At 39.3% G+C, this 12776-nt stretch overlaps 1 protein-coding gene across 1 annotated transcript in view; it reads right to left on the minus strand.

Moving 5' to 3' along the window:
* VWA8 (von Willebrand factor A domain containing 8) overlaps positions 1-12776 on the minus strand; it is a 365564-nt gene that overhangs the window by 284671 nt on the left and 68117 nt on the right. The window contains exons 5-9 of the mRNA XM_058684129.1: positions 12462-12629; positions 7911-8075; positions 7515-7564; positions 6198-6306; positions 3885-3989 (exon numbers count right to left, since the gene is read on the minus strand). Coding sequence (XP_058540112.1) covers positions 3885-3989; positions 6198-6306; positions 7515-7564; positions 7911-8075; positions 12462-12629 — 597 coding nt within the window. The remainder of the gene's footprint in view (positions 1-3884; positions 3990-6197; positions 6307-7514; positions 7565-7910; positions 8076-12461; positions 12630-12776) is intronic.

A 12776-nucleotide genomic window follows, 5' to 3' on the forward strand; every position in this document is an offset into this window, starting at 1 on the left:
TCGGTGGGCAGAGTCCGCAATCAACCAGATGTCTGCCTCCAGACCATGACTGGGACTACAGTTGGACTAGTGTGTGCGATTATCTTCTCCTCTCTCTAGGGCAAGAGTCACTTTGGAGTGGTGCTCACAGTTGGGACTGCATGCACACTGCCATCCTGTGGCACCACTTTGGGTGTGCTCTGGCCAAGGATGCACTGCAGGGGTTGTGTCCGCAGAATGCAGGACCTGGGTGCACTCTTAGCAAGTTAGGCAGGGCATGTTGGTGCTGTGCTGGTTCTTAAAGATGGCCATGTATCTAGGCTGGGAGGGTGGGGGAAGAAAATGGTATTTGCCAGCTCTTTTGTTCTTGAGGAAGTCTCCCAAAGATCCCTACCCCTCCAGCATGTGCTCTGAAATTGGCAAACAAATCCTCCCATATACCCCAGCATTTTCCAAACTGCTGTTTCTATGCTGTATCTCTGTGGGGCTATTTGTCATGCTGTTTCTACAATGGTGGGGACTTAGATTCCTATCACCCTCCCAGAGCTGAGCCCACAGATTTTCAAAGTTCCACGTGGTAAGCCCTGCTAATTATAAGAACTTGCAAAATTCAGCCCCTCTAGTTTTCAAAGCCAAATGTTATGGAGATTCATCTTCCCTTTGCTGGTCTCCCATGCCTGGGATGCCTGGTGTGAGGGTCTGCTCTTTTCCCTTCTTTTGTGCCCAAGACATCCCTCTGTTCCACAGACAGTCCCGCCATTTAGCTCCTGACCACATCTTCACCCTTCCTATTCACTTCAATGTGCTCTCTTCTCTTCATTTAACTGTGGATAGTGTGTTCTCCCAGTCTTTGGGTTGTTTTCTGGGTTACTTACACGAATGTGGGTGTTATCTAGTTGTATCTGTGGGACAAAGTGGGCTTAGGATCTTCCTACTCCACTATCATCACTGGAAGTCTAATTTGTGTGACTAGTTTTTTAAATAAGAGCTCAGAAGCACATCGAAGTGGCTTCTTTATAAAAATAAAGGCCTTGGTTCATAACTGACTTTTCTAGGCACTGAATATCTTCTCAGCTCTGTCATGAAAAAGTTTACTTTGCTTCATTTTATCAGCCCTTCCCATGACATCTTCTTCATCCCTATCTACCTACCATTGTTCTCCAGGCATTGGGCATTGTGCTGAGGGGCAATGAGGGAGCACATCTGGAATCACAGCCTTTTTCATCAACACTAGGTGCTCTATTCAATGACCAATGCCAACTTAGTTCAGATGTTGATTAAATCAAAGATGAATTCTAGTTCTTTTTGTCAATGTCTAGAATAAACTTAAAGTGAACTATATGGTTATATTTTCTCCTTGCTTCTTTATGCTTTTCATTTAGATTCTATCCCCAATGATACTTCTCAGCATCTATGGGGAAGAACTTTTCATTAGTTTTATTTTTTTATTGTTACTATTATTGTTATCATTATTAACATCACCAATAAATGAAAATAATGTTTCTTTGGCTAGCTGGTATGTGGGAAACACCTGCTGAAGTACCTAGCATCTACTTCCGAGTTCTTCTCACTATTAGTAGCTGCATAAAGAATACCTCTTTCTGTACTCCCCTTGTAGATATTGGAATAAGGGAGAAACAAATACCACTCCATTTGTGTAAGGTTGTAAACTCCTGGCCTCCAGGAAATGAAGGGCCTATACACAGAGCCAACAGCTTAGTGTTCACATTCTACCTACTCCTTAGAAATCTGCTCTTTGAGCCAAACTGCAAAAGAAAAACAAAAACTGTCTGTTGTAAAAAGGAATTTGGGTAAGTCAATAAATTCCTGCCAGGAGTTAAACCCATTTAAATATATAGTCATAAGATATATATTGTGATTGGCCCTTTAGAAAACACTACCATTAACTATACAATGAGGAAATTATGGCATCTGTATTTTGAAAGAAAATCAACTCTATATATTATGAACCACTCTGACAAAAATAAGAACTTCATTAATTTAAATGACAGGTCTACAAGCAATTTCCATAGTTTTATATAAAGTCCTTACTTTTCAAGTTAATAATTTAAGTTACAGGCAGATAAATTTTAAGTGTTATATTCGTTTAATTTTTTTTTTATTTTGAAATGAGTTATAATGAATATTCACTTTGTAAAATTTTTTATCTTGAAATAATTTCAAACTTACAGGAAAGTTACAGGACAGTTGTAGAAAGAACTTCTATTTTGCCTTCACTCAGATTTTTCAAAGATTACGATTTTAGCATATTTATTACCTCCCTCTTGCCGCCAGCATCCCTAACACACCCATTATAACTGGTCTTTTTCTGAACCATTTAAGGGCAAGCCACAGATATGATGCTCCATCATCCCTGAATATTCTAGTTCATATTTGCTAAAACAAGAATTGTGGCCAACATATTCACCACATAAGCTTCCAAATCAGGAAATCATTTTAATAGAACACTGTCATTCAATCCACAGACCATATCAACTTTAACCAAATGTGCTAACAATGTCATGTTTTCCTATCTGGTCCAGGATCCAACACAGGATCACATGTCATATCTCTTTAGTCTCTTTCAATCTAAAGCAGTCTTTCAGTTTTTCTTTTCCTTTTATGAATGGGACAATTCTAAAGAATACAGGCCTCTCATTATGTAAGAGGGCCCTCAACCTAGGTCTATACAATACTTTCTCATGGCCAAATTCATGCAATGAATTCTTATCCAGAATATCCTGAAATGAGGCTGAGCCCTTCTCAGCTCAACAGTCAAGAGACACATAATGTCGATTTGTCCTACCTGGTCAAGTTGGTATTTACTATAAAAATGCCATTTTTTTGTTTTGTAGTCAAGTGAGTATTTTGGTAGGAGATATTCTTAGATTACATCAATATCCTATTCTTCATAGACCCTCCACCCACCAGTTTTAAAACCTTTGATGACTCCTACCTAAATCAACTTCCACACTGGTGGCTGCCAAATGGTGACTTTTCTGCATTTATTCATAGGTGTTCTATATTAAGAAGAGATTTTTCTTCTCCCCTTTATTTAGTCATTTGTATCAATATGAACTCAGGGATTCCTATTTTGTTCAATGGTTTATAATCAATTGCTATATTTGTTTATTTTCATGCTAAAATTGTCCCACATTTTGGCCAATGGGGGCCACCTCAAGCTGGCTCCTCTGTCACTTTGGTATGTCAACATCATTTGTTAAACATTTCCTTACTTTTGGGCACAATAAGATGATCCAGGTTCATCATGTACTTTCCCTGTGCTGAGCCTTGAACCAGCACTACTTTCTAGGAATCCTGATTCCTTTTAGGAAGTGTGGTATTTAGAAACCAATGTCTGGGCACTTGGTATGATCATTGCCACTGGAATGTCATAGTTTTCAGGCCCTCTTAAGGGGACAGAGCTAGAAAATATGTGTCTGTATATTCATACATACACAGTATCTACATCTATTACTCTGCTTATATATATTAAAATATTAAAAAAAAAACATGAGTTCATACTGATTCCTCCAATTCCAATCTAACACCTCAGGGGTCTTTCTTTTCTTCTCCCTTTCTATGCTTATAAATTCCTTTCCCAATGGTAAGAAACATAGCTCTTATAATCCTCAATTTATTCACTCATTTCCTCAATTGATTTACTCATTTTTTCAATATAACCAGTCTCCCAACCACAGCAGCCACTTCTGTACTTGCTTCCCTGTCACTGGCATGCCAGTGGCTCCAGGACTAGAAGAAAAAGGGAAGGAAAAGTAAGGGAAGGCATGGGAAAGACAGAAAGAAAAAAAGAAGGAAAGAGGAGGGAGAGAGAAATGGAAAAAGGGAAGAGAAGGGACAAGAAGAGAAATGGAAAAAGAAAGAAAAGTGAAGCAGATACTTACTTTTAAAACACCTTCCACAGCCATTTTCCCTTCATGTCCTAGTAAGATAGTGTATGGATAAAGCCACTGGATTGCATGTTTGATTGACATCATAGGAAAGGAATCCTATTTAGGAGCAAAAATACACAGGCATGAAGAACATCCAAAATAATCACAAAAAATTTATCTGAAATGCATATTTGACATATATGACATATCCAAAATGTATATATGATTATAAAAAATAACCAAGAGGTTTCTCATATTTTCCACAAGTCCACAAAAAATATTCATTACTCCCTCTTCTTTTCCTGTTCCACACCGTTTCACTGGGTAAGCCTACCCACCCCCATCTTTCAGCTACCATCTATCTGTTAATGGCTCCCATGTCTCAGTATCCGGTCCTGAGCTATAGACTCGAATTCTCAATTGCCCAAATGTGACCCTTTAGATATCCCATTGACCTCCATTCAACATGCCTGAAACTACATGTCTGAACATGTTTCCCTACCCTATTCATCCCAAAGTATGCTCTTCACTTGTATTCCTTGTTTTTTAATGTTTATTTAGTTTTGAAAGAGAGAGAGTGTATGGGTGGGGAGGGGAAGAGAGAAAGAGAGACAGAATCTGAAGCAGGCTCCAGGCTCTGAGCTGTCAGCACAGAGCCTGACACGGGGCTTGAACCCACAAGCAGTGAGATCATGACCTGAGCTGAAGTCGGATGCATAACCGACTGAGCCACCCAGGCGCCCCTATTCCTAATCTGAGTTAATCACATCCACATTTACTTAGTTTCATAGTTATAACTACAAAGTTAGAAAGTGTTTATTATTCTCAAAAGTTTTCTCCAAGTTAAACTGCTTTCCCAACAGGACAATTAGAGAAATTTCAGCATAGGTTGTCCTGTAGATGATATTATAGCATTTCTGTCAACATACTGAAGGGTGTGATAATGGTTCTGGTTATGCAGAAGAAGGTCTTACAACTTTTTCCAAGTTGCATATTAAAGTATATAAAAATACTGATCACAATTTACTTTCAAATGGTTCGGAAAAGAGAGAGAGAGAGCGAGAGCAAACAAATGTGGCAATATGTTAAAAATTGGTGATTCTACTTGAAGGGGTTATAGATGTTCATTTTACTGTTTTTGAACTTTTATTTTTAGATTTGAGAACTATCAAAGTAAAATGTTCCAAGCAAAAACAAAAAGAACAAAAAGCAGAAGACGTGATAAAAAGGAAGAGAAAAGCTGTTCTAAACACAGAGGACAGTGCAAACATTACCTGTGAAACCTAACTCACTGAGTCTCAGGAAACCTAAATGAATAGGAACAAAAGTTTAAAAATAAGTCTCTTGTCTCGGCAGTATCCCTACTACCTGGGATTACGCTCTCCTTAGCACAGTCTCTCACTGACTGTAACAACAGTTTCCTATTTGGTCGTATGCAACCAGGCTCTCCCCATCCCTCCTCCCTGCCCACAGAGGTATCTTCCTCCAACATAGAACTGATTACTCCACGCTTCACCTACTTAGTAATATCTAACAGGCCGCTTCTTCCACACCATGAAATCCAGACAACTTCACTCACCATGCAAAACACTTCACGATAAAGTTCTCACCTCTCTCTTCACCCTACACGCTTGCTCTAACGATACAATTTATCATTCTTCAAACATACCAAGCCCATTTGTGATTCAACACCTCTGTGCATGCTGTTCCCTCTGCCTGGAGGGCATTTCCACCAATCCTGACACGACCGTCACAACCTTCGTTAAACTGTAGTGGACAATGTTTACACTCTACCAAACACCTCGGATCTGTTTTTATCTTTTCTGAGCCTCCCACCTTTCCCTTTCAACAGCTAGCTGCTGCAGGGCTTTTAAAGAAGACTACTTTTGAACTCCCAAAGCCAGCTTTGCTCACAGCCAAGAAAGCAGCTAGTGCCTGGAAATTTGTGTCCCTTGTGATGACCCACTGACCAATGACTGCTGGTGCCTGAGTCCGAAAGCCCCAGCTCCCTGCCTCAGGCTACAGGCCGCCTCTGCAGGCTCCTCAGGCCTCTCCAGGCTGAGTCATCCTTCTCTCTGTGGAGTTTTTACCTGAACTGCATGTCTACCTACCTCCCTCCTAGGCTATGAGCTCAGTAAGGGCTCACAACACATTGCTGGTCTCCGTACAGTATACTGCACGGCATGAGTCGGCGAATCTCAGGTCTTGTAATATTTTTAGAGGAATATGACAAGGCAAACTGAAATGATGAATCCCCAAGGATTAACTTTTAAGTTCTCTTTGCCACATTTGGGTATACAAGTCATTAATTTATTTTATACATACCAGGATTTGAACTGCAGCTGGTAAACTATCTAAAGGAAAATCTGGAAGTCCGAGAGTAGAAGATTCTTGGGAACAGAGAGTGGTGGCAAAGGACAAGAGCTGAGAGATTCTAGGGGAAAAAATTAAGTAATGTTAAATGCCATTCTAATAGTTTTAATGCATAAAATGCATTCACTTGTTAAACATAAAATAGCTGAGGCATCTTAATTGATATAAAATGACATTTACTGTTAAATTCTTTTTTAAAAAAAATTTTTAATCCTTACTTTTTTTTTTTAATTTTTTTTTTTAATGTTTATTTTTATTTTTGAGACAGAGACAGAGCATCAATGGGGGAGGGTCAGAGAGAGGGAGACACAGAATCGGAAACAGGCTCCAGGCTCTGAGCTGTCAGCACAGAGCCCGACGCGGGGCTTGAACTCACGGACTGTGAGATTATGACCTGAGCCGAAGTCGGCCACTCAACCGACTGAGCAACCCAGGCACCCCAAGTGCTTACTTATTTTTGAAGGAGAGAGAGACAGAGCATGAGTGGGGGAAGAGCAGAGAGAGAGGGAGACACAAAATCCGAAGAAGGCTCCAGGCTCTGAGTTGTCAACACAGAGCCTAACATGAGGCTCGAACCCACAAACTGTGAGAACATGACCTGAGCCAGTCAGACGCTTAATTGACTGAGCCACCCAGGCACCCTGACCTGACGTTTACTATTAAATTCTTAAGAAACAACAGCTTCATATTATAATATTCTGTTTAAAACTCAGAGGCTGACTAGATACACAGACATATTTCTTAAATCTATCACAACATGTGAGGTTTTTCACAACCTGGCCCAAATTTATCCTGCCAGCCTCACCTCCCTCCCTTCTCAATCCAAACCTGAACCCCAGCCACCAGGAGTTTTTTATAGCCGCAAGAACAAGGCATACACTCTCATATCCCATGCTTTAAAAATAATTTCTTAGGATTCGTTAATTCCATTCTTTATATGGCAAAAGCCTACTCATTCTTTAGGATGCTTCTCAAATGCCAATGCCTTTTTGAAATTATGGCCCTTACTATATAATGCTAAACTAATGTATTCTCATATCTTTAAACTCTACTAGATCTTGAGTTTCTTGTCTCCAAAAATCATGTCTTATTAACTTTATCATCAGCACTTACCACAGTTACTAAAAAATTCTTCAAAGCATAGTTGTTGAATGGATGAATTAATCAATGTGCAAAACAAATAAACAAATTCAATGTTAAGTGTCCAGATATTTATATAAAAGTGTGTGCGTGTGTGTGTGTGTGTGTGTATGTAGCAGAAATACTTACTTCTCAGCAGAAACATTGGCTCCAACTGAATATAACAGTTTAAGTTGGTCCTAAAATAACACAGAAACATACCAAATCAATAAGGAATGTAACAAATTAAATGCAAATTTTATAGACACACTTCATACTTTTAATTAAGCAGACACTATGTAAGTAATAGCAAAAAAAAACATTGTTTGATACGCATCATTTTCTAAAAATTAGCCTTTTTAACCCCATCAGATAAGTAATGTCCTAATAATTTTTCTTCTGAATTTCCAGAGATTTTCTTTACCCTATATCCTTTTCTCTCCATTAACTACTGAGAGGGACATACAAACCTAGTAACATTTTTATAGTAACCAAATACAAATAGACAAACTGTTTAAAAAATAAATTATTCTTGTTTGTACTTACCTTAAAGGGTAGATAATAAATATCTCTGGCCTGAAATCGAGAACGGAGCGGGGGGTCTAAGGGATTCCCAGAGTACTTAGGCACTGGCAAACCCAAGGCAATGACTCGGAAGTTTTCACTAACTCGAACAAGCTTCCAAGCATCCAACTCTGTTTTGGTATGATCCTAAAAGAAAGAGATCAAAGCTCACAGCACCAATGATGCAGATTACAACTGCAAGAGCTGCCCGGCTGCGGAATTTAGGCCCTGACTGCTGAGTAAAGTGTATTTGAGAACAACCTCAAGACCAAACCACCAAGGAAGGAAGCAAAGTCAAATCAGGAGAAGGGTGCCAGGGAAGGCTCATGACATGAAAACTGGTGTTGAACAGACAAGTAGCTAACACATCAAGGAACAAAGAAAAATGTGGGTCAGACCTCCAAGCTGTAGTCATCAACACAGAGAAACTGAGTGAGGAGAGTCAGAAAATATACTGGTTCAGACTAGAGAATGTAAAAAGGTTAGTCCTAGACAGACTTACCGCTTACTGGCAGAGAAGAGACTGCCCCGTGGACCTCAAATAGACAACTACATGTATGGGTACATTTCTGCCAAGGCATATTAATAATAACAACCAACATGTGCTGAAAACTCACTACACGGTAAGTACTTTCAAAGAATTTTAATCACTTAACTTTTACCAGAATGCAAATAAACACTTAATTCCTTTTTATGGATGAACAAACTGATGTTCAAAGGAATTCTATAACTCCCCATTGTCCAGCAACTAGCATATTTTGGAGTTGAGAATGGAAATAGCACAGGGTTTGGAGTGATCCTGGCTCTAGCGCTCAGCATAAATTCTAGTGAAGTGACCAAGAGCATTTTATTATACCCTCTGACCCTCAGCTTTGTCATCCATAAAGTGGGAATAATATCACCAGCATTACTATGGCCATTATAAAAACTCAACTTGACAGTGTATGTGAAAGCAACTGGTCCACAGTAGGCACCGGTTAGATGTCATGCCTTCCCTCTCTGCCTGACCCTATCAATGGCTCTTCACTGTCCTCAGCTGTTGGAACTTATAAAGTTTATAAGAACGTGTACATGTTCATTCTGAGAGACAAGTCCTCAGTTTCCAGTATATCTTCAGGGGGTGGGGGGATGCAGCCCATATGACAGTGTAGAAACTCTTAATGGACACTCAAGGCCCTTCCTGGCCGGATTCATGTCCGAATCTCCTAGTCTCATCAACCACTGCATAGCCACCCCCTAGCCTGCCTTCCCCAACCCTGTGCTCCAGTCCATGTCACAATGGTGGCTCTCCAGACACACCATGCTACTTCACCAACACTGCCCCACTTGCTTGGAACGCCTTTCCACTTTGCACAGCAGAAATACAAGCATCATTTAAAGCTCAGCACAAAGAACATCGTCACTAAAATGGGCCTCTTTCTAACCCCTCCCTCCATCAGAACCATTTTTGTACCCCTCCGCTCTATCCTATGCAAGCTTCTACCATTATGCATGTGTGCACTGACTTCTGTTCATTACCACCTCATGCTGGATCCAGGCTCATGAGAGGACTTATTACCTCTTAAACATAATAGGACAAATGTTTTTTGATTGCATGAAGTAATTTAAAAACATAACCAAACGTATGACCCCACATTTAATTAACAGGACTAACAGTGATACTATGTCACATGTGCTAGAAAACAAGAGTCTGGATCTAGACCATCTGAAAAGCCAAGAGTGTAATCTTCAGAGAGCTAAATATTTTTATTTTCCACTTACCCAAAAATAATAATCTGGATATAAATGAAATTTATACAGACTGATTATATCCGTTTCCATAATAACAAAATTCTACTACAAACACCTGTATGAAACCATTAACATTTTGAGACATTCAAATTTAGTACATTGAATCTAGCTAGAAATAAGTGGGACTTAAATGGTGTTGAAATCCTTTTATCATAGAAATTGTCTTAAGGTGGTGATGTTCTGTGAAGGGATCTTGCCTATATTCTATGACATTCCTATGAGACAGATTCTATAAATATAGAAATGACAATTATGAATTAAAACTATGTATTTATACTGATATTTACATTGGGAAAAACAATGTAATACATCCTTCTCAATAATAACAAGCACTCCTTGTATACTAAAACCCTCTTGACCCCGTATCTCAAATTCTTACATAAAGTAAAATGTTCAATAACTCTGCAAAAATTCTCACACAAAGAATATATCAAACTTTTATTGTGAAGTAACTTCTATACTTAAAAAAAAATCCATTTCTGAATATGAAAGCATTTACTAAATTCTAAATCATTTACTAAAAATAACATGTGCACATAACGGGGCACATGTAAGTGTCTGACTCTTGATTTCGGCTCAGGTCATGATGTCATGGTTTGTGAACTTGAGCCCCCATCGGGCTCTGCACTCACAGTGCAGAGCCTGCTTGAGATTCTCTATCTCTCTGCCCCTCCCCTGCTTTCTCCTGTGCTCTCTCCCTCTCTCAAAAATAAATATTTTTTTAAAAATCTATTAAAAATGGGAAATAACTAAAAAAATGGCAAATAACTATACAGGGGCAAATAATAGTTCTTTTATAATTAGAAAGTATCTAAAGAGAAAATGTCTTGCATACACCAATATGTACCTACTCTAAAAGTAATAAATATAAATTAATATATTTATTTGAAGTCATTTTATTTGTAAAATATTAATTAAAATTTAAAATAAATTTAACTAAAGAATCGTCTTTTAGTAAATTAACTACAGCAATATGAATGAATGAATAAATTTAACTTTTCTTACCAATTAAATCCTCAATTATCCCCTTCTAATTATATTAGCATGATGCCATCTTCAGATAGAGGTACAAAACAAGACAACTATACCGCACAATGAAAACAGCATCTAGAAACTCCCATAAACAGTAAAGAAACAGTGCTAAAAGGATAGCAAGACAGATTTCTGAGAAAACAGACTTGCACAGTGGAAATCAGAAAGAGATATTTCCGGTCCTGCCAGCCTTGGAGCATCAGGTCAATCAGACCCTCTGGTGTCAACACATATCATTTAGTGCCTGGTGTGTCCTGGGCTTGTATTAGCTGTATCTACAAGAAACATAAGACACAGATTCTGCTCTTCAGCAATCTGTAGCCAACTTGGGGCAATAAAATTAGCACACATATGTATTTCACACATGACAGCACAGGTGTCAGAGAGACTCTAAGTCATGGAATACAGAGGCAGAGCTCTCGGTTAGAGCAAGGGCTCTATGAGCCCTTTTTTGTCCTTTTGTGACGTCACGTGAAGCCCTTCTCCAAAGCCCCTAAAGGGCCCCACACTCTCTTATTGTTGCCCTTTTTGTATCAACTGGCATCACAGCATTTAAAGTATTGCACTTATCCATCCATTCATTCAACAAATAGTTATTGAGCACCCACCAAGTGCCAGGCATTGTTCTAAGAGCTTGAAATAGCATCAGTGACAAAAAGCCCTGTCCTAGTGAAAGTTGCAATCTAGTGGAGGGAGGCAGTGAATGAACTAAAACATTGCAAGTCAGTAAATCATGTAGGATGTCAGAAGACTAAGGCAATGAATAGAGCAGGGTCAGGGAGAATGGGGGCAGAGAGGACAATGCAATGTCAAATAGGAGGTGAGAGCAGACTTCATCAATAACGTAACATTTGAGCAAAGGCTTGAAGGAGTATAGAAGTGAGCCAGGCAGATATCTGGAGAAAAACCATTCTGGAAGAGCAAAGTGACTGGCAAAGCACTAGGAGAATGCCTACCCAGCAGGTTTAAGTTTTAGTAAAGAGAATGCTATCAGCTGGAGTGGAATAAAAAAGGATAGCAGGTGATAAGCCCAAAGAGGCAGTAAGAGCCCAGATCAGACAAGACCCTATTCTCCATTGTAAAACTTTTTTCATAGCGAGGAGAGGGTTTAGAACAGAGAGGTCTGACCTAATCTGTCCCATGTTTTAAAGTGATCACTGACTGCTGTGGGGCAGCCAGAATGAAATTGGGGCTTTTTAAGAGGCTCTTACAATTATCCAGGCATCAGATATGGATAGCTTGGATATCTAGGTATCTTTTAAATATCATGTTCAATTCTGGCAATATCTCCTGGAGTTTGAGCTTCTGGAGGGCAAGAACTACACTTTATTCAGCTCTGTCTTCCCAGCACTGTCTAGAAGCCATTAGACTTTCAGTACATAGTTGTTGAAGGACAGAAAAGGAAGATAGGAAAGGAGGGGAAAAGAGAAGACAGAATTTAAAGGAGAGGGAAGAAAGAAAAAATAGTTATTACATGGGCAAAAAAAAAAAAAAAAAAAACCTAAAAATCTGAGAGGTCGTCTAATATGATCTGCAAACCGAAGAACCTTGTGAAACTGCAAACTCATGACCGTTAACTGCAGCAATTCACCACAGACATGAGCCACCTGAACACTGTCCTCACTCTGATACAATCATGTCTTACGCAACAAACAGCACCATCCATAGCTCAATAGCCAAGATAAGGGAGCCAGAGTTTTCTTTTCTTACTTGGAGAAGTTTGTCGTAACGCTCTGCAGACATTAGGAAACGTCCATCTTCAAGCTGCATCTCCCTATTTTCCAGCAAGTTGTTCAAAACAGGCAGAACATTCCTCTCCGCCTTTTCCAAGCCTTCCAAAACGAGAGTTCTGCCTTCTGTGGCTGCACGAACCGCACACTATTTCCAAGAAACAAAAGCAACATGAGCATATTGAAGATTCCAGAGCATGGCCTAATTTTACTTGTAATGCAAATTACACTTGTGGTCGTTGTTATAGGGACCAGGAAATCAGGAAAGCTGGGTTCCAGACCTTGATTTTGCTTT

The sequence above is a fragment of the Neofelis nebulosa genome, chromosome 1 (assembly GCF_028018385.1).
Source record: "Neofelis nebulosa isolate mNeoNeb1 chromosome 1, mNeoNeb1.pri, whole genome shotgun sequence".
Taxonomy (NCBI): Eukaryota; Metazoa; Chordata; class Mammalia; order Carnivora; family Felidae; genus Neofelis; species Neofelis nebulosa.